The sequence below is a fragment of the Capricornis sumatraensis genome, chromosome 12 (genome assembly GCF_032405125.1).
Source record: "Capricornis sumatraensis isolate serow.1 chromosome 12, serow.2, whole genome shotgun sequence".
NCBI classification, from domain to species: domain Eukaryota; kingdom Metazoa; phylum Chordata; class Mammalia; order Artiodactyla; family Bovidae; genus Capricornis; species Capricornis sumatraensis.
The window spans coordinates 32,612,378-32,635,824 of record NC_091080.1 but is presented as its reverse complement, the minus strand read 5'-3'; the positions used below and the strand labels follow the sequence as shown (position 1 = coordinate 32,635,824).

Genomic DNA, 23,447 nt, shown 5'->3' with positions numbered 1-23,447 from the left:
TAAAAGTTTTAAACTTGAGGCTGTTATGCTTTCTGATTATAAGCAATACACACAAGAGGACACCCTTGGAAAGCTAGAGTCAGCTGCAAAGGTCAAGAACCGATAATGTAACAGCGATGACTCTGTATGAGGCACAAATTGGATGCATCTTGAGATGCTGCCTATGTATTATAGAGTGAGGTAAAGCTGTCTTGAGTGTGCGTTTTAAGTTTTCCTTTTGAGATGATTATGAATTCACATGCCTCAGCTGGTTTTTCTTATAACTGAAAATACATGTTTTACAAGGCAAGGGGACAATTCATAAACCTATGCAGATGTAAATCTTGAGAGTTAGTGTGTTAGTGACACCTGATTTAGTTTAGTTTATGTGGTTTTTTCCAGTAGTCATGTATGGATGTAAGAGCTGAAGCATAAAGAAGGCTGAACATCAAACAATTGATTTTCAAACTGTGGTGTTGGAGAAGACTCCTCAGTCTCTTGGACAGCAAGGAGATAAAACCAGTCAATCCTAAAAGAAATCAACCCTGAATAGTCATCGGAAGGACTGATGCTGAAGCTCCAATACTTTGGCCACCTGAGGCGAAGAAGTGACTCATTAGAAAAGACTGATGCTGGGAGAGATTGAGGCAGGAGAAGGGGGCGACGGAGGATGAGATGGTTGGATGGCATCACCAACTCAATGGACATGAATTTGAACAAACCTCGAGAGATAGTGAAGGGGAGGGAAGGCTGCCGTGCTGAGTCCATGGGTTTGCAAAGAGTCGGACACAGCTTAGCGACTAGACAACAACAAATGTGTTAGTGAAGCTAACCAGTCCAGGCAGACCCTGACCTCAGAAGTATCGGCTAGCACTGTGTTAGCCGGTGGCAGCAAAGGGAAGTAAGTTAAAAATCAGATGATTCTCTTAGAAAGACTCTACTCCACAAGAAGGAAGTGAAGATTTGGACATTATGGGTATAGTGGCTTTTAAGCGGCTCAAAGTAACTCACCTGGACTTTACATGGTAAGGTTAGAAGAAGCAGGAAACAGTAGTTCGTAATCTCTAAGATGTAATTTAAAGAGGAGCAAGAAGAGCTCTGCCTGTTGCCCCAACTGGCCCAGGAAATGCCTGGATTTCTTAAAAATTAGAGCAACTTCTTACAGTGAGGACACGGTCACTAAAAGGCTACGGTGCCCATTAACACACCAACACTTACTTGCCTTATTTCTCAGCTGTCATGTGACAGAGAACCCGGATGTGAAGGAAAGCATAACGGGACAAATCGTATGTCTGATCAGGTTGAAAGTGGAGCAAGGGGAAGAGATGCTGCGAGCCCTCATCCCAAAGGATGAAGGACCAGTCCAGGTGGAGCCCGACAGCGAGGGGCTCCGGAGAGGCCATGATGCTTTCAGCACAGAGATGGGTTTGTGGCAAGAAGCACTCTGTAGTCATTACTGTCGTGAGTGGCACTTAACCATCAATTAGTTGACAAGATGGTCTCACCTGGCTTCTTTGAACAGAACAGTGTCTCAACTGGAAAGGTAGTTGTTTACTACTGATTTGCATTCTACACTCATTTTAAACACCTATGCAACTCACATCCAAACGAAATATGGAATAATGCCAATTTGGGACTCTTCCGTGCCCTCTCATTATAACACCAGCAATTTCCAAAGATGAAATCTACAGATTCGGACCCTGACAATTACAAGCACCAGTGGGCAAACTTCAGTTCAGTCGCTCAGTAGTGTCCAACTCTTTGCAACCCCATGGACTGCAGCGCGCCAGGCCTCCCTGTCCATCACTAACTCAAACTCATGTGCATCAAGTCGGTGATGCCATCCAACCATCTCATCCTCTGTCGTCCCCTTCTCCTCCTGCCTTCAATCTTTCCCAGCATCAGGGCCTTTTCCAATGAGTCAGCTCATTTGAACTTAAGATAGCCTTAATATATCTTTGCAGTGTTCTTACATGCTTCATTTACAGAGCCCGTAAAGAAGGTATTTTTCTAACGCATACGTCAAAAGTTTGGTTTTAAAGTAAGCTTTTAAAAAGTCTATTAAAGTACTTAATGATGTATCGGAAAGGACATAATTTTGCGTTCCACAAACAAAAACGTTACAACCTCTATCTTTTCATAACACCATAACTACACTTTCAGCATGTGAACATTTTTACTAGACGTGCTACTTTTCAAAGGCTTTCTACCTTCCTGTTAAAAATTCAATTGAGGATAAAACTCAACCCAAGCTGGTTTTTAAAAATTATGACAAAGACATGACTTAAAATATAAGATGGAGATGGTGGCAATTAAAGTTTATGAGCAAGTTACTGCGAGAAAGGCAGAAGCCACTGACTCCTCGGAGGACTTCTTTTATAGGTAGTAAATGTCTGTGGACCACAGTGCCCCCTTTGTGTTGTTCCATTCGTTTGCAGGTGACATTTTAACCTCTAAGCAACCATAGCAAGACGATTCAAAATGAAGTTGACACTGTGTCCTTTAACTAGTTCCAAAGTACTGCAGGGGTTTTACTGCCTGATGTTACACCATATGTGCACACTCTGGACCCAGCAGGCGGAGTTAAGCAGGATGCTTCTGCACTCAGCCATTCTCCCGCTTCCTGTTGTTTTTGGAGCAATCCTAAGTTTAGCTAAACATAACCTTTCTGGGTGGATCATTTTTTAGAAGGAGAATCCACCTTATAGCAGAGTGCCCTGTAATGTTGACTGTATTTTGAAAGCACAGACATTGATTACATTCACAGAACTCAGTGATTTGGTATTGTGCTGTCTTTATGAAACCCATTTATCACTCAAGTTTTTATGCATAAAAACTTGAACAAGTATGAAATGAACAGGAGGAATTCTTTCTGAAGCACTTTTTTGGTCAACTGGTCTATCACTAAAGTGGTAGTGATTAATGGCAAACTTTTCAAAATCTTTTCTGTAGCTCAAGTTATTTTTTAATTCTAAAATGATGACTGTCTTGGGTAGTGGGGATATATTTACTTACTCGGGTCCCAAAAGGTTTGAATCAGAAAAGCCCTGAGGTTTCATATTTAGAATTATTTTCTGCAGGATATGAGAAATCTATTTGAGCCATGCTAATAAGAATCTATATCCTCAGCTCAATGTCAGTAACTCTTAACAAGTGAGAGTTCATGAAGAGCATATACGAGGGAAAAAACAGACCTTTTAAAAGTATATATAACTTCTACAATGGTGTTTCCCCTTGAGTTTTCTGTAAAGTAGAACATTAAGCTCTTTATAATTCTTCCAAATCTAGAGATAGCTTAGAGAGAGAAGCATAAATCTCACGAGTCTCAGATTGACTTCCTGTTGCCTTCTTGCATGAGACATTTAAAGGTAATCAATAAAAACTGATTCCTCTTCGTAAGCACTTTCCTGTTCTGCCAGAAATCATAGTAGCCTCTGCCCCAAAGTGAAGAGGAAAAAATGAAAAGTAATATTTACCAGGAGAAAAAGAAACTGTCCAAGTATTTTTCCTGAGCCAAATGAAACACAAACAGCAAGTCAAAAGTTTATTCTTAAAGAAAAAAAAAAAACCACTTTTAAATATTCCTGGCATTAGTTCTGTTTTTCAAATCAGAGGTATCAACAAGTTTTTAACTCCGGATTTCTATTTCCACTCTCTGCAAAAACCTCATTCCGTTTCCTAATGGCTTTCCGGTACTGTCCTTCTGTAGGAATCTATACATCACACCAAGACTTGCGCTCAACGCTGAACAGTAAAGGAAGGACAGTTAAGCCCCCCAATTACCTCCTAGGGCAGAGTGAGACACAAAACCAAATAGATGAGAACAAAGTGACATCTGGTAAGGAAATAAAGAACTGCAAACAACTGGATCTCTTACTCCAAAACACAAAACTCTGGGCCCCTTGCATTTTCAGCACAAGAATTTTCATACTCAAAATGTTACTTGAAAGTTCAATAGTAGATAATCTGAAATCATCTGTTGGGATGTCTCCAATATGTAGACTCTATCTGAGGACTCTATTTGTAGTGTTTTTTCCTCTTCTGGATTTTTCACAAAAGACTGCAAGAGAGCACCCAAAGAAAGAGCCGGGTCGCAGACTCTTACTTTGCAATGAAGTTACAAATATATTTTATATGTTTTCCTAGCTTCCTGTTTCCCCGTGTTCTGTATTATCTGCAGAGGTTGTCATATTTCACCAAGGCGGATTCTAAATCAGACAAGTTCAGCCCGTCAGGTTGAAAAATGGAGGTGAAAGGCACAGCGGAAAATAAATAAAGTATAATTAAAACCATATGACCAGAAATATTGAAGCAATACATGTTGGAGGAAACCCAAGTAAAAATCAAACCTTTTCTGGTGTTAGTGAGACTAGCCAGTCCATTTGAAACAAGCACACATCACTTGCTAAAAATTCCTTTTTTTTTCCTTCACAGTAAAAGCAGTCCTAACAAAGTAATTAAGCCTATCTTTGTGGCATAGTGAAATTCATAATTGTTCATGTAAAACTGGTCTCTCATTTAAAACTGTAATCACTTATTTAGAAATATAATTTAAGATGGGGCAAGGCTCAATTTCATATCCAACAAAGAGCATTAAAGGCTTATGGTGACAATGTTGAATCAAAAACCTTTTCTACTTTTTGTGAAGTTTTCATCTCTTAAGATCTCAGGATTCGAGAAAGGCACGGATACTGTAATTGCTGGTTGTTGATCGTAAAGAGCCAGTAGCTATAAAATCCAAACTGTCTCCTCTCCAACATTATAAACAACCTAGATGTTACTGACTCACAGAGGTGGTACTTAGCAGACCAATGATGTACATGTTTGGGGATATACGGAAATTAAGAGCTCTTGATGTTTATAAAGCAATTCCGGTAAAGAATCTCTGACTTTGGCAATCTGTCCCCAAAGCCACTCTATATCCACATCTCCCTACCGTTCCAAGTGTCAATTACCATAATCTCAGTAGACAGCTGGAACACAGTTTTCAATATTGCTCCGGGATTCCAGTAAACAAGTGAAGTTGACCGAAGTCACTTACCCCCCAGAAACTGAATTCCTCCGGCCACTCTGCCCACCGTCCGGGAGATGAGCTCCGACACACAGCAGCCCATGAGGGCGGTGAGCGCCACCAGGAGGAGAAGGCCACAGCCTAGGCCGGTCACGATGGTACAGATCCTCCATTCGGCGCTGGGAATGCCCTGGAAAGAGGCGTAGCGCCCACACTCCTCAACCATCACCATCATCTGCCGACTCTCATCGTGCACGGGATACGAGCACCTCCGGAAAGTGCCGAAGGACACGGGCTTGCCCAGCTGTGATCCCCAGAGCCAGTAAGGCATGAAGAACCCCACGCAGGAGGTGGCTGCACAAAGAAACGAGAGCAGAGCCCAGATGACCCCGGTGCAAGTCAGACTGGATGCCATCTTTCACCTGACAGGGCAAGGAGGATTCAAAGTAACTGTTCCGGGTCTGCAGGAAGAAGTAAAGGCTGTCAAACTACCGGCTTCCCGCGGGTAATCCACAGTTCTGTGACGGGAGAGTGGCTATTAACAGAACGGATCCTCAGTCTTACTGGACATCAACTTCCCATTCTCTGCAGTAAGGATGCTGGTCCCTGGAAAAACCATAACATTAAAGGTTAAATGTCTTTACAGAAAAGATAAGACCAACTCAGTTGGTCTGCAACTTTCAATTAACACCCATTCAGAGACACCTCCATAGTTCAAAAGTGAGAAGAACCCTTTCTATCAACTTCTTCGTAATTCAAATTTTGTCAGACTGGCTCAAAGCTTTTTCATGTCTTTATCTCCTACACATGTTCCCTAATTAACTCGGACAGCTACTTACCTAAAGAAATGCATGACTTATTCCTACTTGCCAAACCAGTGAATTCATTTCATATACTCACGTTAAAAAGAATGTAGCACTCTCACTGGCTGTAAACAGAATTCTGAATGTTATACTAAAATAACCATAGCATGTTTGTTCAGTTAGCTTACAAGTTCACGCTCATAATTTGCAGCAACTTTTCTGTGTTCCTTTAGGTGCATTAACTCTCTGCATGAGCCTGAACAAAATAATTAGGCTCATTTTCACAATTACAGACTGTCTAGGCATACAGAGTGGATGGGACTCTAAGGCGTCTTGCCATGCTTATTCAGTAGTGTTTGGGAATGCCTTCAGTCTCAACTATCTTCTCTAGTGTCAACAAAAGAAAGCCTGTGTACGACTCATTTTCATATCTGCAATTCTGATTAATTGCTTCTAATTAAATTATTGGAACCATCTTTCCCACTAAATGAATGACTGTGTCTCATCTGAAAAAGAGTCCATACCTTCCAGTCATTCCAGGGGTTCCACTTGCATCCTGCCCTCCCTTTCAGAGTTCCTTAGAACCACTTTTCCTACTTTTCATAAAGAACACAGACGCCCAGAGCCCATGCACCCCACAGTTTCATTCCCAGGACTCCAGCTCTCAGAGTCTATCTCAAATCCTCCCTCTCTCCTTTCCAACTCTCGCCCCTGCCCTTTGCTTTCCACCCACCGCCCCTTTTCCACTCCAGTGTGTCACTCACTCCAGGGGAGCTCCGGCTACTTTTTTTTTTTTTTTTTTTTAATCTTGTCAACTGCTGTCAGCATCAGCATTAGTCGCTGAAGTTGGTCTGTCTGGGCCCTAAGGCTGGGGCAGACGCGGGGAGGGGGCACTGAGTGGGTGGGGAGGGGGCTCTCACCTCGGGTTGGGGCCAGGCACCCCGGGGTGCGGGGTAAGACCAGACAAGCCCTTAGCCAGCCAGCCCCCCGCAACGGCCGCACCCACCCCCACCCCGAAGACACACAACGATCCTTTAACTCCCCAAAGGGGAAGAGGGACATTTTCCAGCCGGCCCTGCGCGGAGGGAGGAGGTGAGGATGGGGTCCCCCACCCCGCCCCGGAGGCAGACGGACGCGGCGGGCCAGGCGAGCCTGCGGGGAGCCCAGCTCAGGAAGTCCGGAGCCTCGGGAGCAGCCCAACTCCAGCGTCCGGGGACGAGGGGCGAGAGAGAAAAGCGCGGAGCCCGCGCCCCGGGGCAGCCGCGCGCTGGACTCACATGGCTGGCGGGCGGCGGCCGCCCTCCCTCCCGGGGCCGGGGCGCACTCACAACTTGCTGTCTCTCCCCGGCGGAGCATCCACGGCGCGCCGGACCGTCCTTCCTTCTTCGCCTCGGTCCCCGACAGCCGCGGAGCCTCCGGGGCCGGCCGCGGGAGGGGCGCGCAGGGGCCGGCAGGGGGCGGAGGTCTCCGGGAGGACGCGCGGCGCCGCGCCCGGGCAGCCCGCGCGGCTCCGGCTCTCCGGCGGCGGCTCGGGCGGAGCGCTGGGGCGGCGCGCGGGGAGCCGGGGCTCACGGGCGGAGGAGCCGATCTGATCTGCCTTTGGCAGGCGAGGCACGCAGCGCCTCCTCCCCTCCGCCGCCCGGCCCTCCTCTCGCCTGTCCCCTCCCCTCGCGGCCGCCCCGACCCGGAGCGGACGCGGCCCGGGCGCTGCCGGCGGGGACTCTCCCGGCGCGCGGGGCGGGGAGGGGGCGCGGCCCCTTGGAGCCGGGGTCCCCTCCCACCTCACCCCCCTCAACCCGGGCGGCTTCCTCGGCCCCTCCGGCCCCGAGCCCCCTCCTGCTCTCCTCGCACCGTCACTGCTCCAACGCGAGAGTGGGATGGAGGCAGACAGACTGAGAAGTGGGGGAGAAAGTTGCTGGTCCTCTGGGGTGCTCCCCGGCGGGACGGGGGGGAAGGCGGGTTCTGGGAGCTGAGACACGGCTCCCTGGCTGCTCTCCTGAGTCTGGTGTTTGGGGGTTAAGCTCCGGCTTCCGACCGCCTTTAGGAGATGGAGATGGAGAGCAGGGTTCTAGAGACTGGTGCAGTGATTCCTTCCGAGCTTTCCTGGGATGTGGTCACTTTGGAAGGGGGTGAGCAAGGCCGGGGTGAGCAAGGCCAGTGTGGGCGTGGGAATGGGAGGCAGAGAGCAGAGAGCCCCCTCTGGGGTTCCGTCTGGCAGCCGCCTTTCCAGCCAAGCCAGAGGGAAAAAAGCAGGGGAAGATTCCAGCAAACCTCTCCCAAGAGACCTCCTCTTTGGGAACCTCTTTCAAAGCGTTTTTCCCTGTCTGTCCCCTCTCTCCCCTTTCTGTTTCTGTCTGTCTCTCTCCTCTCTCTTCCCCCCCTCTCTTCCCTTCCACCTTTCGGTCCAATCACTCTTGCAATCAATACCTCCATTGAATTTCTTTACCTAGAAAACACTGGTTTCGATTCCCCCTCTGGACGTCAGGTCTTTTTTGCTTGTCCTTAGCGCTAACCCGTTTGGAAGCTGAGAGCCACATTCAGCCGACTGTGGGAGTCCTTGCTGAAGGCGGTATTTTAAGAACCCTGCCATCTGGGAATAGCAGTTTGTGAAGTAGCTACTTCCCCACATACAGTTTTTGTGCTTTTTCAAAAGTTGAAAGTAATCGCTGGATAGATATAGATTTCATAGTAAATTTTCAAAGTATACCATTTTAATTAGCCATGGTGGTGCACATTTTTGTTTTACTACTACAGATGGGGATGTGCACGCTTACACTATTAATTTGAGAGGCTTTGTGTAATTAGTTCCCACTCTTTATGAGGTCATAGACCTTTTTAAGAATATGATGAAACTGATGAGAACCTTCTCACCCCCCTGCCAAAAAAAAGACAAAAATGTACTTCCATATCAAGCTTTACCACAGTGGTGTTCAAGCAAGAGAACCCCTCCCAGGTCATAGTCTGCAGGATGTGGAGATATTTTTGATCATCATGACCAGGGCAATCCAGCTAATATCTGGTGGGCAGAAAGGCCAGGGATGCAACTAAATACCCTACCAGGTACAGGACAGCCTCCCAGAATTATCCATCCCAAAATATCGACATTCTGAGGTTGAGAATGCCAGTTTCAATAAAATGTCAGACTGTTCCGTTTCCCCCTCAGCCCATTCATGATTGGAGTCCCTGATGAAATGCCTTGATTTGTTATTTTTGTTTGTTTTGTACAAGTTGCTGGTTAATGAGCTCAGTGACTGTGTGATAATGATTGCTCTTTCAGTTCTGTATCCTAACCTAGTTTTTAACACAGAGCCTTTAGATCTGTATAATGTGCAGGTAAAAGGTATGACTCCATAAAGACAAAATAATGAGAATGACATTTGGACTCACTCTCCACATTCCCGCTGTGGATGTTGGTCCAGGATGCTCTTCTCTATTTGGTGTTTGAAGCACCGAGATGGCTTGTTGAGATTAAGTCCTTGCTGTGTCTCGGTCCCTACACCGTCCTTATTTTTTTTTGGCCTTGCACGTGAGATCTTAGTTTCCCCACCAAGGATCAAACCTGGGCCTCCTGCAGTGGAAGATAGGAGTCCTAACCACTAGACCACCAAGGAAGTACCCCTAAGTCTCCTTGATAGATTATTTTATCTAGTCCTCAAAATAAAAAGGAAAAAAAAATATGAAGGAGGTGCAATTATTATTTTACAGAGAGGTTAAGTAATTTGCCTGCGACCTTACAGCTAAAAGGTGGACTTTGAAAAATCTCATTATCTGAACTATTAAACAGAGTAAATGCTGTTGAAGAGATTCTGCCTAACATGAAAATAAAGATAGAGGAGGAGGCTTTAAAAAAAATGTCTGTCAGGATACAGCATCAATTACTTGTGAAAGCATAGTGTATTATATACTAGGACTCAAAAATTTCTATCTTAGAAATGATTGTGTTACTAGCTCAGTCGTGTCCGACTCTTTGGGACCCCCATGGACTGGAACCCACCAGGCTCCTCTGTCCATGGCATTCTCCAGGCAAGAATACTAGAGTGGGTTGCCTTTGCCTTCTCCAGGGGGTCTTCCCAGCCAAAGGATCAAAGCCCGGTCTCCTGCATTGCAGGCAGATTCTTACCATCTGAGCCACCAATTTGGACAAGTGGTCACCTTTCTGAGCCTAAGTTCTCTTATTAGTGAAAAGAGGTCAGAAATAGATGATTCTGCTTCATGACTTCTAGCATCATGATTATATAGTTAATCTTATATTTGAGAAAAAGTTTCAGGGTTATCTAATTTTGTTCAACTATATAACTTTACAAATGAGGAAGCAGAGCCTCTGAATTTTTCCAGTGTCTTACCCAAAGCTGAACCTTGAATCCATGTGTCTTGATTTCTCATTTCATTCCACCATGTAATGATCGTCCCAAACTACAAAATCATCTGAATTACTCCTTGAGATCTTGTATACTTACTTTATAGGCAGACTGCATTATCTTTAAAACCCTTTCATTAAATTTGCACCTTCAAAGGATCTTTAAATTACATTCCAGCCAGAAGTTCTCACAAAGCCGATGCAGCTCATACCTCTTATTTCAGGTTTGAGTTTCTAGCATTTTTAGATGGTAGTCCCGTTGAGTCATGAGATCATGAATGTAAAAATATGTGGAAAATTTATTAAGCACCTGTGACAACACTCTTGGTTGGGTGCCCAATATTAATTCCCAGTCCCCTTTCCCTTATTCGGGCTTCCCTGGTAGCTCAGCTGGTAAAGAATCTGCCTGCAATGCAGGAGATCTGAGTTCAATCCCTGGGTTGGGAAGATCCCCTGAAGAAGGAAAAGGCTACCCACTTCAGTACTCTGGCCTGGAGAATTCCGTGGACTGTATAGTTCATGGGGTCGCAATAAGTTGGACATGACTAAGTGACTTTTACTTTCTCTTACTTTCTCCCTTATTCACTCAATACTTTTGGTCAACACCTCACCGTATTCTAGACAGTGAATCAGCTGAGGTGTCCCCTAGAAAAGACTGTATCTTCTGCTAAAAGAAGGAGGCATGAGAAAACAGTTCATCAACCATCTTGGCTACCATTATTCAAGAATAAGATGTTTAAAGCTATGGCAGCCTTCTTGTAACCATGAGGGGAATCACAGAGATACAGTCCTAGCCCCCTAAAGTTGTGGCGCCACATACCTCCTTCTGAATGTTTTAGAAGTGAGTCATAGATTATTAATCGTTTTAAGTTACAGTTATTTGAATTGTCTGCTTTTTAGTGTCTGAAAGCATTTCTAATTGATAAAGCACTGTACAGAGAAAATGTATGTTCAGTGGGATTAAAACTAGTCAACATTGTATCCCCGTGTTTGGCAATAGAAGATGGATACTCAGTAATTTGAACATTAACTGAGGGAATTCATAAACAAATCAATATTACTGTGATGATTTTCATTTCCTAGTGCGGCCTACAGAATGGGTATTTTACTTTCAAACAGAGAAAGTGTGCTATGTGAAATTAGGGAGGAAATGTGATGGTGAAATATAGGAAACGCCATGGAATCAATCACTGCTGACCATCAAGCAAAGGTTGTAAAGGGACTTCTTTGGTTTACATTCGTGGCAGTCACTATATTTCGGCTGATATGGTTTCTATTCGCAACCCTCTTCTTCCGTATCTTTCTCTCCCATCAAAGCAATGAAAGCTAAAATCTCCATCTCCCAGCCTCTCTTCAAGTTTGAGGGTCATTTGACAGAGCTACCCAAGGAGAGGCAAGGGGAGGGCTGCTGGGCCCATCACAGCCACATCCTCTTTCCTCAGCCCTAGAAAATGGGTGTGTACACCTTCGCAACAGGCGTCTTTCAGCCACGAGGTGACAAGCGTGAGGACCAAGCCCACGCACTAAGAATGGTGGAGCAAAATAGTGAGTCTGGGTCCACAGTATCACTTTCAGGCTCCTGCATTATCCTCAGACTTCCCTTGGGTGAGACCAACAACACTTAGCTGTTTAAATCTGGGAGTAGCAATAAGTACGTACCTGCTGGACTATTCAAACTAACTGTTCTTTTGCCATGAAAGTGAAAGTGAAGTCGCTCAGTCGTGTCTGACTCTTTGTGACCCCATGGACGGTAGCCCACCAGGCTCCTCCGTCATGGGATTCTCCAGGAAGAATACTGGAGTGGGTCGCCATTTCCTTCTCCAGGGGATCTTCCCGACCCAGGGATCGAACCCAGGTCTCCCACGTTGCAGGCAGACACTTTACCCTCTAAGCCACCGCCAAAACCACAGTAAAGTGGATTAGAGCCTGACACTAAGCAGAGCAGACAGAGGGCAGAACAGTGTCAAGGGGGAGTTCGTTCTCCAGCAGTTGGTGGCTGCAGCAGGCATTCGTCATCTATAGCATGGATTAGAGACATAGACCCCCCTTAAAACTCGGCGATAGAAATGGAAAGAGCTTTGAAGGTAGTTGACAAAATGTGCTCAGTCACATTCAACTCCTTGCGACCTGATGGACTGTATCCTGCCAGGCTCCTCTGTCCATGGATTCTCTAGGCAAGAATACTGACTGGAATGGGTTGCCATTTCTTTCTCCAGGGCATCTTCCCAACTCCAGGGATCAAGCCTATGTCTCTGGTTTTTCCAGCATTGGCAGACAGGTTCTTTACCACTGAGCCACCTGGGAAGCCAAAAATAAGTAGAGACCACGGTAAATGCTTCCTTTTTGACACTTCTTTCCTAAGCTACCCATTCCCTTCATGAATGCCATCCTTTTTTTTTTCCCCTATAAATTAAGCCCACCTTTTATTGAAATTTTGTTCCAATAAAACATATCCAAGCCTGAATGGAAAGTGCTTTTTCAAATTTCCTTCAGGAGGCTGTATCTCTGATTTATTTTTTTAATTTTACAATGTTGTGTTAGTTTCTGCTGTACAACGAAGTGAATCAGCTATATGTATACACATATCCCCTCCCTCCCACACAGACCATCCCACCCCTGTAGGTCATCCCAGAGCACTGAGCTGGGCTCCCTGGGCTATGCAGCACATTCCCACTAGCTATCTGTTTTACGCATGGAGGTGTATATACGTCAGTCCTCAATCTCCCGGTGCATCCCAGCCTCCCCTTCCCCTCCCCACCGGCCCTGGCCCTATGTCCACAGTCCGTTCTTTTCGTCTGCATCTCTACTCTTCATAAATGCCTTCTTAAAACAGCTTTAAGCAGCTATGCTATGCTGTCCATCTTACTGATAGGGAATAAAAAAATCTCATTGGACAGGTGACCTTTCAGGTTTCCTGGTCTCCATTTCAGGTCACCTCTGGATGAGATTATGGATTGCTTGTAGGATGCTTAGGCTCCTGTTTGTACCCATACATTTACCATAGCTGGCCCGACATCCTATTAAAGTAAGGTTACCTATTTCATTTTCTAGGAACTTTTTTTCATGCATTTGATAGACTCAAGTCTCCTCTTCCCTGTAGAAACTGCACATGTCTCATTATGTACAATTTCTAAACATAGTGATTTGTCTGACCATATTCCCCAGGAGCTCTCATGGAAATAAGATGCATACAGTCTGTGGCCTGATCCCTGGGGTGCTGTCTGCATTATTCATTTAAAGTTTGTGAATTACTTTGGAAATATAAAGTGCCATATAATTTCTCTAGATTATTCTTTTATGAATTAAAGGAGCATACAAATTTTAAATCAATAACTTATTCATAAGCAGAAAAAATGTGAAGTGTTAAATCACATTTAACATAGCAGACACTTCACATTAAACCATCAAAATGGGAAATGTCCATAATACATTATATATATATTTTTGCTACATGACCCAATATGCATTTGAAAGCAGTGCATAATTATGCTTAATACTGAATCGTGTTACACTTTTGCTACTTTTAAATCATGCTTCTTTTTTCTTCCAGTATCAAAAAATCATCTTAGTCTTTTTCAGTGTTACAACCATGTTTTCTGATTTTTAAAAAATTTTTCCCAGAATATGTAGAAAGAGGAATATAATAAGCTTCATCAGTTCAGTTCAGTCACTCAGTCATGTCTGACTCTTTTCAACCCCATGAATCACAGCACGCCAGGCCTCCCTGTCCATCACCAACTCCCGGAGTTCACTCAAACTCACGCCCATCAAGTCGGTGATGCCATCCAGCCATCTCATCCTCTGTCGTCCCCTTCTCCTCCTGCCCCCAATCCCTCCCAGCATCAGAGTCTTTTCCAATGAGTCAACTCTTCGCATGAGGTGGCCAAAGTACTGGAGTTTCAGCTTTAGCATCAGTCCTTCCAAAGAACACCCAGGGCTGATCTCCTTCAGAATGGACTGGTTGGATCTCCTTGCAGTCCAAGGGACTCTCAAGAGTGTTCTCCAACACAAGAGTTCAAAAGCATCAATACACAAAATTTTTTATCTCTTTCTATGAAGCTCATAGAAATTTTGTGTATGTGTAGATAATAATATCTACCAGTCAGTCATAATTTCTAACAGAATTCACAAAGATCTATTGTATTGTATTCGAAGATCTTAAATCCCACCCTCCTTCACCAAAACAAGATGCACTGCATACCAGTACACTGACTATACTAACACAATGGTCTAAGAGAACAATGGGCTTCCCAGGTGGCTCCGTGGTAAAGAACCTGCCTGTCAATGCAGGAGACGCAGGTTTGATCCCTGGGTCCGGAGGATCCCCTGGAGAAGGAAATTGCAACCTGTTCCTCTATTCTTAACAGGAAAATTTCCGCCAACAGAAGAGCCTGGCAGGCTACAGTCCATGACATCGCAAAGAGTCAGACAAGACTTAGCAACTAAACAACAACAGAGGAAAGCCAAACCAAAACGCTGAATTTGGTATTATAATACTAAGAGGAATTAACAAGCACTGATTTTTCTAAAGTAAATAATTTCATATTACACCCATGTGAAATGGGAGTATGAAAATGCCTCTTCATCAGTTTCCTGGTTTTCCCCAGGAGAAATTTAATTTCACCCTACCTCTCTCCACTCATTGGAGCTCTTGGGGCAACTGGAGGGGAACCCACCCTCCAGTGGGTGAGGTCAGGGCTGCTCCTCTCTCATGGGTGACTCTCCCATAAGGGAGGCCTGCCCTCTCTGGTCCATGTGGTCAAGACGCAGAGAGTGGGTGAGTCTGCCAGCTCTGGCTCCGTTAGCAGGCCTCTTGCCACTCACTAAACCACATCCTCCATTTTAGCCATTACCAGTAATAATCATGATATTTTGGTCTCCATCTACTTCTTTTTCGCTCCCTCAGTTTGTTGTTGCAGTTGGGGAAGAAGTGTGATTTCCTGATCCCATGAGAAACCATCACAAACTGAATGTAAAGCACAGGGAGCTTAGTTCAGAGCTCTGTGATTACCCAGAGGGGTGGGATGGGTTGGGGGGGCAGGTGGGAGGGAGGCTCAAGAGGGAGGGGATACATGTGTGTGTATAGCTGATTCACTTTGTTGTACAGCAGAAACTAACCCAACATTGTAAAGCAATTAGACTTCAATAAAGAAAGAAGTTAAAAAAGAATTATCACAAACTGTATGCATGCATGTTTCAATATTAGTTAAATATTACTATTTTGTTGGGCTTCCCAGGGGGTGCTGCTGCTGCTGCTGCTAAGTCACTTCAGTCGTGTCCGACTCTGTGTGACCCCATAGATGACAGCCCACCAGGCTCCCCCGTCCTTGGGATTCTCCAGGCAAGAACACTGGAGTGTGTTGCCATTTCCTTCTCCAATGCATGAAAGTGAAAAGTGAAAGTGAAGTCCCTCAGTCCTGTCCGACTCTTCGCAACCCCATGGACTGCAGCCTACCAGGCTCCTCCACCCATGGGATTCTCCAGGTAAGAGTACTGGAGCGGGTTGCCATTGCCTTCTCCACCAGGGGGTGCTGGTGGTTAAAAAACTCACCTGCCAATGCAAGAGATGTAAGAGAGGTGGTTTCCATCTCTGAGTTGGGAAGATCCCCTGGAGGAGGGCATGGCAACTCGCTCCAGTATTCTTGCCTGGAGAATCCCATGGACAGAGGAGCCTGGCGGGCTACAGTCCATAGGGTCACACAGAGTTGGACACGACGGAAGCAACTTAGCACACACACAAACACATGCCAGCAACACCAGGTTTTTACTAACAGAGGTCAAGGAGAAAAGAGAGAAATGAGTTTTCAGCAGTTTCCACTGCATCAGAAGGCCAATGAAAGTATCTTAAATGCTGTTCTGGATTGAGTCACCAATTAAAGTGAAAGGGTGGATGAAAAGAAAATGGTTTTCTGCTAGTTATGTCTCTGAAAGATCAATGTCTCTCTTAAAAGCAAGAGTATGGGCAAAGTGATGAGAAGTAGAAGATATAAGAACAGGAATAGAATTTGGAGCTGTGGACAACGTCAACCACGTCAGCAGGTAGAGACGTTCGAAGTGGTGATGGCCGAGCTGGGGAGAGGAGAGAGAAAGAGGAAGGAGGGGAAGGAGATACACAGAGACGGAGACCCACAAACAGAGAAGACAGGTGTTGTGTTTCTGGGTTCTGGTTCTGTTTTGCTTTATTTCCAGGGAGAAAAGGTAAGAGCTATGCTGTGTCTTTTGCCTTGGAGGCACAGATATAGGATACCTGCCATGTCTGGTGAGGGATCCTGAGACTCAGTTGCTACCACGAGGGTGTGAGTGTGTCATAAGGAGGCCACGTCCACAGAAAGTCAAACAGACGTCCACTAGGTCAACTGGTAAAACTGATATCGTACCATCAAAAAAGTCTACATTATAGATTTCTTTTCTTTCTTTCTTTTTTTTTTAAGAGCTTCTCTGGTGGCTCAGCCAGTTTAAAAAAAAAAAAAAATGCCTGCGATGCAGGAGACCCAGGTTTGATCCCTGGGTCAAGAAGATTCCCTGGAGGAGGGAATGGCTACCCACTCTAGCATTCTTGCCTGGAGAATCCCATGGACGGAGGAGCCTGGTGGGCTATGGTCAGAAATAAATATTTTTTAAAAATTCATCTTTTATCTGCACCACCCCTCTGAAGCCTAAGCAACGACAACAGTGTCTCCCTCAGTGCTCTGTATTTTTAAAAATATATATATATTGCAAAAAGCAATTTAATATTATACATTTCTATGTGTTTCTTAAAGGCATTAAATTATATCATCTGCTTTGTAAATATTTCATGTAGTAAAAAGTTTAAATTTAGGATGTGCAGTCTTTAGCTATCTAGAACTCTCTTAACCAAATCCGCCACTCCTTGATTGGTGTGTGCAAAAATTTAACCATGTAATTGAAAAAAGCCGTTACTCGCCAATTATTAAAAGTAAAATGTGGGAAGATTGAGGGATATATTTTTCTTTTGGCTTTTCTGTATTCCCTAATCTTTCTTCAAATAACCTGGATTACTTATATAATTAAAATGTTTAATTAAAAGTGGAAGCCATGTATCAGTTGAAGGAGCTTTCGGAAACAGAACCACTAAGCCTAACGCACTGGATAGAACGACCAGTGGAGAAGAGAATTTCAGGTCAGAGTAAGGAAGGATAAGACTTGGCCCCAGTGGAACGTGCACTCAAAAACCTGTGAACTCCAACACCATCAGTGTCCACCCAAGCTGCAGGCCTGTGTCAGGAGTGTTGTAGAAGGCCACCCAGGTTTGGTCTGAAGTTCTTGAGCAACCGGCGATCCCCAACACTTTTGGCACCAGAGACCAGCTTAGTGGAAGACAACTTTTCCCCAGATCGTGGTGGGGTGGTGGGGGGATGGCTTGGGGATGATTCAAGAGCATTACGTTTATTGTGCACTTTCTTTCTATCATTATTACATCAGCGCCTCCGCAGATCGTCAGGCATTAGACCCCGGAGGTTGGGGACCTCTAGTCTAGTTTTTTCCTCTTCCATTCTCCTGGAGTCAACATTCTTTAGCACTTCTGTAATAGCTCAAATTCATTTCCAGTGAGTCTCCTACTTTTTTGCAAACTGCCTGGAGAAACTCTAGCCTCTTCTCACTAAGTCGTGGGTCTCATCCCTGCCTTACCCTGGGATTCTCGCATCAGACCCCAAGTGGTAAAAGACCTCTTTTATCTCCCAAGTAAGACTACACCAGGTGGCAGATTTTTAAAAGGCTTAGAGAAAGATCAGGGTGGAGGGTTAGAGCTGTATCACAGTCCACCTAGAACAGAACGCCAGAGCCCCCTGCCACGGGGCGTCTCACAGGAGCTGCTTCTCCTTGGAGAATTCTGCCTACAGCCATCTTCAAGGCCAGGTGGGCCCCTCTTTCTGTACCGTCCTTCAATTGCTCCTTCCCACACTTTTAAGTTTTCTGACCTGCTTAGTACCTGTCTTGCCTTGGAAGCTCAGGCCTCTGTCCTCTGTGTTGTTTGAGCACTCCTCTCTGCCCCTTTGTGCCACTGCGGTCCATCCTCTGCGGATGACCACAGACATAGGCACTAAACAACCCTCTCCCCCCAACCCAATTTAAAAAAGAGATTCTCTTGCTAAGGGGATTGGAAGTCACACGTTCTTCAGATGTTCACGGGCTCAAACCTCAGCCTACTATTTAAAAGGATAAAATAAACATTTAAAATATATTATTAGATGATGTTTCAAAAGGCACTTCTTTAAAAATATAAAGTTCCATGGCCTCTTAGAAACCCTTTGAGCCAAAGTATAAAAGAAAAAGCCCACATTATTACTGGTTTGAGAAAGAATAAATAGAATACACCAATACACTGGTGTCAAAAAAATGTATGTTTTCCAAAAGGAGTTAGAGCCAGCTTCTGACATCAAAATCAAAACCCACAGGGTTTAGTGGTCGAAAGAACACTATGTGGGGAGTCAAGGACCTGAATCTAAATTCAGAGTTAGGGTCTTGACCATATTATGATTCAGATATCAGTTCCATTACAACCCATTTGCATAAGTTCGTGGCTTTACCTAATAAGGCTAGTCACCATTGCATCTGACCACTTGCCTGAGATGAAATGAATCAACTAATTTATTCGTATTAGTTAGTGGTAGAGCTTGAATTAATGGTAGTACTTGGATTAACATGAGCGTGTTCTTTTTTTTTTTGAATGTTATATATTTGTTTCTTTATACCAGAAGCCTCCTAGTGGCAGAAACGCAGCAATAAGGACCTTCAATATTTTTTTTTCCTAGGTATAAGGGTGAATGTAAAATTTCAGCCTGTATGACTTTTCTGTTAATATCTGATTTGCACCCAGGGTCTCTTCTAAGATGTAAACATGGGAGCAAAACTTGATTTAGTACAGTTATACTAAAAATGTCATTAGCCAAGAGAAACCCACGTTCTGTCCTTGTTATAAACTCCCTGTCAATTACACTCTGTTTCTTCCTCTTCTACTTTTGCTTTTGCATATATGCCTATTATTTCTTCCATGGTCATGATACTGTCAGATATTATGTGTAATGTGTTTACTTCAAAAAGTTGAGGTTTTATTTATGACTTGCTTTTGATCCAAAAGTATTGCAAGTCTTATTTGAACTTGGCTATTGCTTAGAAAACAAATAATTATGGTGTAGTGAAAGAGGAAAGACCGGGTTTCCTTGTTTCAAAAGAGCCTCCAAGTCTGTTAAACAGAGCAGACAAAGAATAAACATCCAGTTTTTGTTGGACGCTTCCTAACCTTCGTTTTTGTCTGTAAAGAGACAGAAATGGGAGATGCACAAAAAAGGAGATCTAAATACAGGAGCGTAGTCAGGAACACCCAGCTCTGGGCTGAGCTTAGCTGGTAAATTGTTGTTTGACCTTGGCCAAGTAACAGTGAACAGCGATAGACCTACTCTGATTGTTCTCTCCTCCAAAAACTGCTTGGTTCTTTGAAGAGACAGATGGTACGATTATCAATAACCAATCAGGCCATGATCAGGCAAATCCCTGCTGTTCTGTGAATGCTAAAACTACATGATATGAACTTTTTGAGGGTTCAACTGACCCCAGCAGCAACAGGGATGGAAAGATGCACCATTTTGCTGTGGATTAACTTTTTAAGAGGAGGAGAAGGGGTGACAGAGGATGAGATGGTTGGATGGCATCACCAACTCAATGGACATGAGTTTGAGTAAACTCCAGGAGATAGTGAAGGACAGAGGAGCTGGGCACACCGCAGTTCGTGGGGTTGCAAAGAGTCAGACATGACTTAGCACCTGAATAACAACAACAACTTTTTCTCAGGGCTTCCCAGGTGCCGCAATGGTAAAGAATCTGCCTCCTAATGCAGCAGATGTGGGTTTAATCCCTGGGTCTGGAAGATCTCCTGGTGTAGGAAATGGCGGTCCACTCAGGTATTCTTGCCTGGGAAATCCCATGGACAGAAAAGCCTGGGTGAGCTGCATCCCATGGAGTCGCAAGAGAGTTGGACACGACTTAATGACTGAGCATGCACTTAACTTTTTCCCAATGTTTTATTTTTGTATTTTTTAGACAAAAAGAACCCCCTACAGGCTTAATGACAAGTCTCTTATACTAATTAGTGCTGGAGAGTGATAGGCCAATTTGCCATCAAGCGTCCCAATGTAATAAATTAATCCAAACCATCTATGTTGAATTGCTTGTTTTTCCCTAGCCAGGTTCTGCAGAATTTTTCCTCTGCCATCTTAGATTCATTCAGTTAAAACAATAAGAAAATCCAGCATGTTCAAACCTACGGTAAAAGTTTGACCTATCCTTCTAAGATGAATTTGAGGGTGCAATTAGTTTGCCAAGAGCATGCAAAAAACAAGACCCTGTTAGGGGTCATAACAGTATACTGAATCTAAATTCAAATGCTTTTCTTGATTTATTTATTTATTATGCACGCCACACCATGCAGCATGTGGAATCTTAGTTCCCCAGTCAGGGATTGAACCTGGCCCCCTGGTAGTGGAAGCACAGATTCTTAACCACTGGACACCAGGGAAGTCCCACTTCTCTTATTTAATACTGAAGAGAAAAGCTATCTTTTTTTTTCCTTTTGATCTTGGTATTTTCCAGTTTCTTGGATTAAGTGTTGATGTACAATGAAGATAAATATAAGGATAAGATGAAGCATAATGCCTTGCTGCTACCATGACAGGGCTGATCTGAATTTGATTTAGCCATAGAAATACTTCTGATGGAAAGAAAGCCTGTTTGGGTTGAAAGCAGCAGATTCTGGGCTCAACCACTTACTGGTTTTCTCAACGTGGATAAATCAGTCATTTAGCCTCTCTAAAACTCCATTTGCTCATCTGCAAAATGGAGCCTGTATCTTCCCATAGCATTATTCTACACATGTACTTATCACACTGCCAGGCACATAGTAAACTGCTCAACAAATGATAGCTATTATTTTAGGAAGATCACTCTTCTACTAACGTAGAATTTATTTAGCAGCAAATAATCCCACACATTCAAATCTATAAAAAGTTCTGACTTATTCTTTAACATGATAAAATTAAAGAGATCTTAAAAAAATCAATATACAATCTGGTGTTTCCCATGATTTCTTTTTAAGAGAGAAGACAAATTTTGACCAATTTTTTCATACAAATAAAAGAATCAAAATATACAGTGTGCTGTGTTATACAAAGTGGTAACCAAGAAAAGTTGTGGAAATATTCTTTGACACTTCTATACATCAAATTAATGAACATTGAACTTTGAGGAAGAAATAGAAATTTGTGTTTATCCTGAGCTCAAGAAAGCCAAGGGTGAAGCCCCCCAAAGCTAAATTTTGTGGGTCTATTTTATTTTCTCTAATTAAGTCAGACTCTGTCTATACCATAACCCATCCTTTCTTTTTTTCCCTTTCCTATCTCTGAATCTCCCTGGAGGAGGTCATGGCAACCCTCTCCAGTATTCTTACCTGAAGAATCTCCATGAACAGAGGAGCCTAGCAGGCTACAGTCCCTGGGATCACAAAGAGTCTGACACGACTGAGCAACTAAGCACAGCATTTCTGAATCTATCTCCACAATCCAGTTAGCAGGGGCATATACATAAAAGTTGTGGTCTGTAGGTAAGGCACCTTAATACAGTCCCAGTGAGTGAAGTGAAGTCAAAGTCACTCAGTCCTACTCTTTTTGACCCCATGGACTCAGTCCTACTCTTTTCGACCCCATGGACTATACCAGTCCATCCTAAAGGAAATCAGTTCTGAATATTCATTGGAAGGACTGATGCTGAAGCTGAAACTCCAATACTTTGGGCACCTGCTGCAAAGAGCTGACTCATGTGAAAAGACCATGATGCTGGGAAAGATTGAGGGCAGGAGAAGGGGATGACAGAAGATGAGAAGGTTGGATGGCGTCACCAACTCAATGGACATGGGTTTGGGTGAATTCTGGGAGTTGGTGATGGACAGGGAGGCCTGGCGTGCTGAGTTTCATGGAGTCGCAAAGAGTTGGACACGACTGAGCGACTGAACTGAACTGAACTGGACTATACAGTCCACGGAATTCTCCAGGCCAGAATACTGGAGCAGATAGCTGTTCCCTTCTCCAGTGGGTCTTCCCAACCCAGGAATTGAACCCAGGTCTCCCGCATTGCAGATGGATTCTTTACCAGCTGAGCCACAGGGGAAGCCCAAGAATACTGGAGTGGGTCGCCTATCCCTTCTCCAGTGGATCTTCCCAACCCAGGAATCAAACTGGGGTCTCCTGCATTGCAGGCGGATTCTTTCCCAGCTGAGCTATGAGGGAAGCCCCATTCAGTCCCAAAGTCCTTATTAAATAACATCAGCTCCTAAGTGGTATGGCCCTCACTGATTTATATCAATTCTAGCTAATAAAAATTAATGGCTTTTGTGGACAAAACAAAGCATACTAGTTTGCGATAATATCAATAATCTTCTAATGCTTCACCTTACTGACCTTTGTGAAAATAAAGGTAGATTATTTTCAGTTCAGTTCAGTCGCTCAGTCGTGTCCGACTCTTTGCGACCCCATGAATCGCAGCGCTCCAGGCCTCCCTGTCCATCACCAGATAGATACCTGAGTATAAACCCAAGAAAAAGTTATTCCCGCTGAAACCCACTTCAGACTTTAGAACTGATGTAGAAACCCCCAGACACTGCTTTATCTTGATCAGTTTTCGGAAACCAAATAAATGTTATTTTGGTTGCTAATTAAAAATATCCTTCCAGGGCAGAATTGCAGTAATGGGTAAAGGAGGATACTTCAGTGTACAGAGAGCTTTTTTTTAAGCAAAGACCCTTAAGCTAGAACAACGGCGTTGTTACTCACTAGTGCCATCTTGTGGTGACCTAGGAATATGGTTTGCACTTCAGGAAATTACTCCTCGATACGGAACTGCCTGAAATCAAACAATCAAACATAAACTCTTAACATGAAACTATTCTCTGGTTTGAGGATTTTCAGGTTTTTAGGGACCCGTCATTCTCACACCCATTCTCTGCTGTTGGCTGAAAGGATAATCTTAACACTCTTACCAGAGGTTAAGTAACCAGGGCATAAACAAGGAAACTCACATCAATAGGTATCGTTTCTATTAATTTGATGGTTTAAAAAATATGAAGTTTCCTTACAAAAGGATTCTAGATAATGCATGTAGACACCACCCACCCCCACCCAGAAGGTGGAACTTATCCCATCCTCCACTCCCTGGAGAGTAGGTGGACTCAATGACTCGTAGAGAATAAACCATGGAAAGGAAAAACTAGTAACTTTCCAGTGGAGAAGTC

At 44.1% G+C, this 23,447-nt stretch overlaps 1 protein-coding gene across 2 annotated transcripts in view; it reads right to left on the bottom strand.

Moving 5' to 3' along the window:
* The window catches only part of LHFPL6 (LHFPL tetraspan subfamily member 6), a 235,517-nt gene extending 228,263 nt beyond the window's left edge, over nt 1–7,254 (bottom strand). The window contains exons 1-2 of one of the 2 annotated variants that reach the window (XM_068984516.1): nt 7,122–7,254; nt 5,021–5,596 (exon numbers count right to left, since the gene is read on the bottom strand). In XM_068984516.1, the coding sequence (XP_068840617.1) occupies nt 5,021–5,405 (385 nt within the window). In that variant the 5' untranslated portion in view covers nt 5,406–5,596; nt 7,122–7,254. Of the gene's footprint in view, nt 1–5,020; nt 5,597–7,070 lie in introns of both variants that reach the window. The other variant, XM_068984515.1, reaches the window with a different exon arrangement.
* Between the last annotated feature and the right edge of the window lie 16,193 nt (nt 7,255–23,447).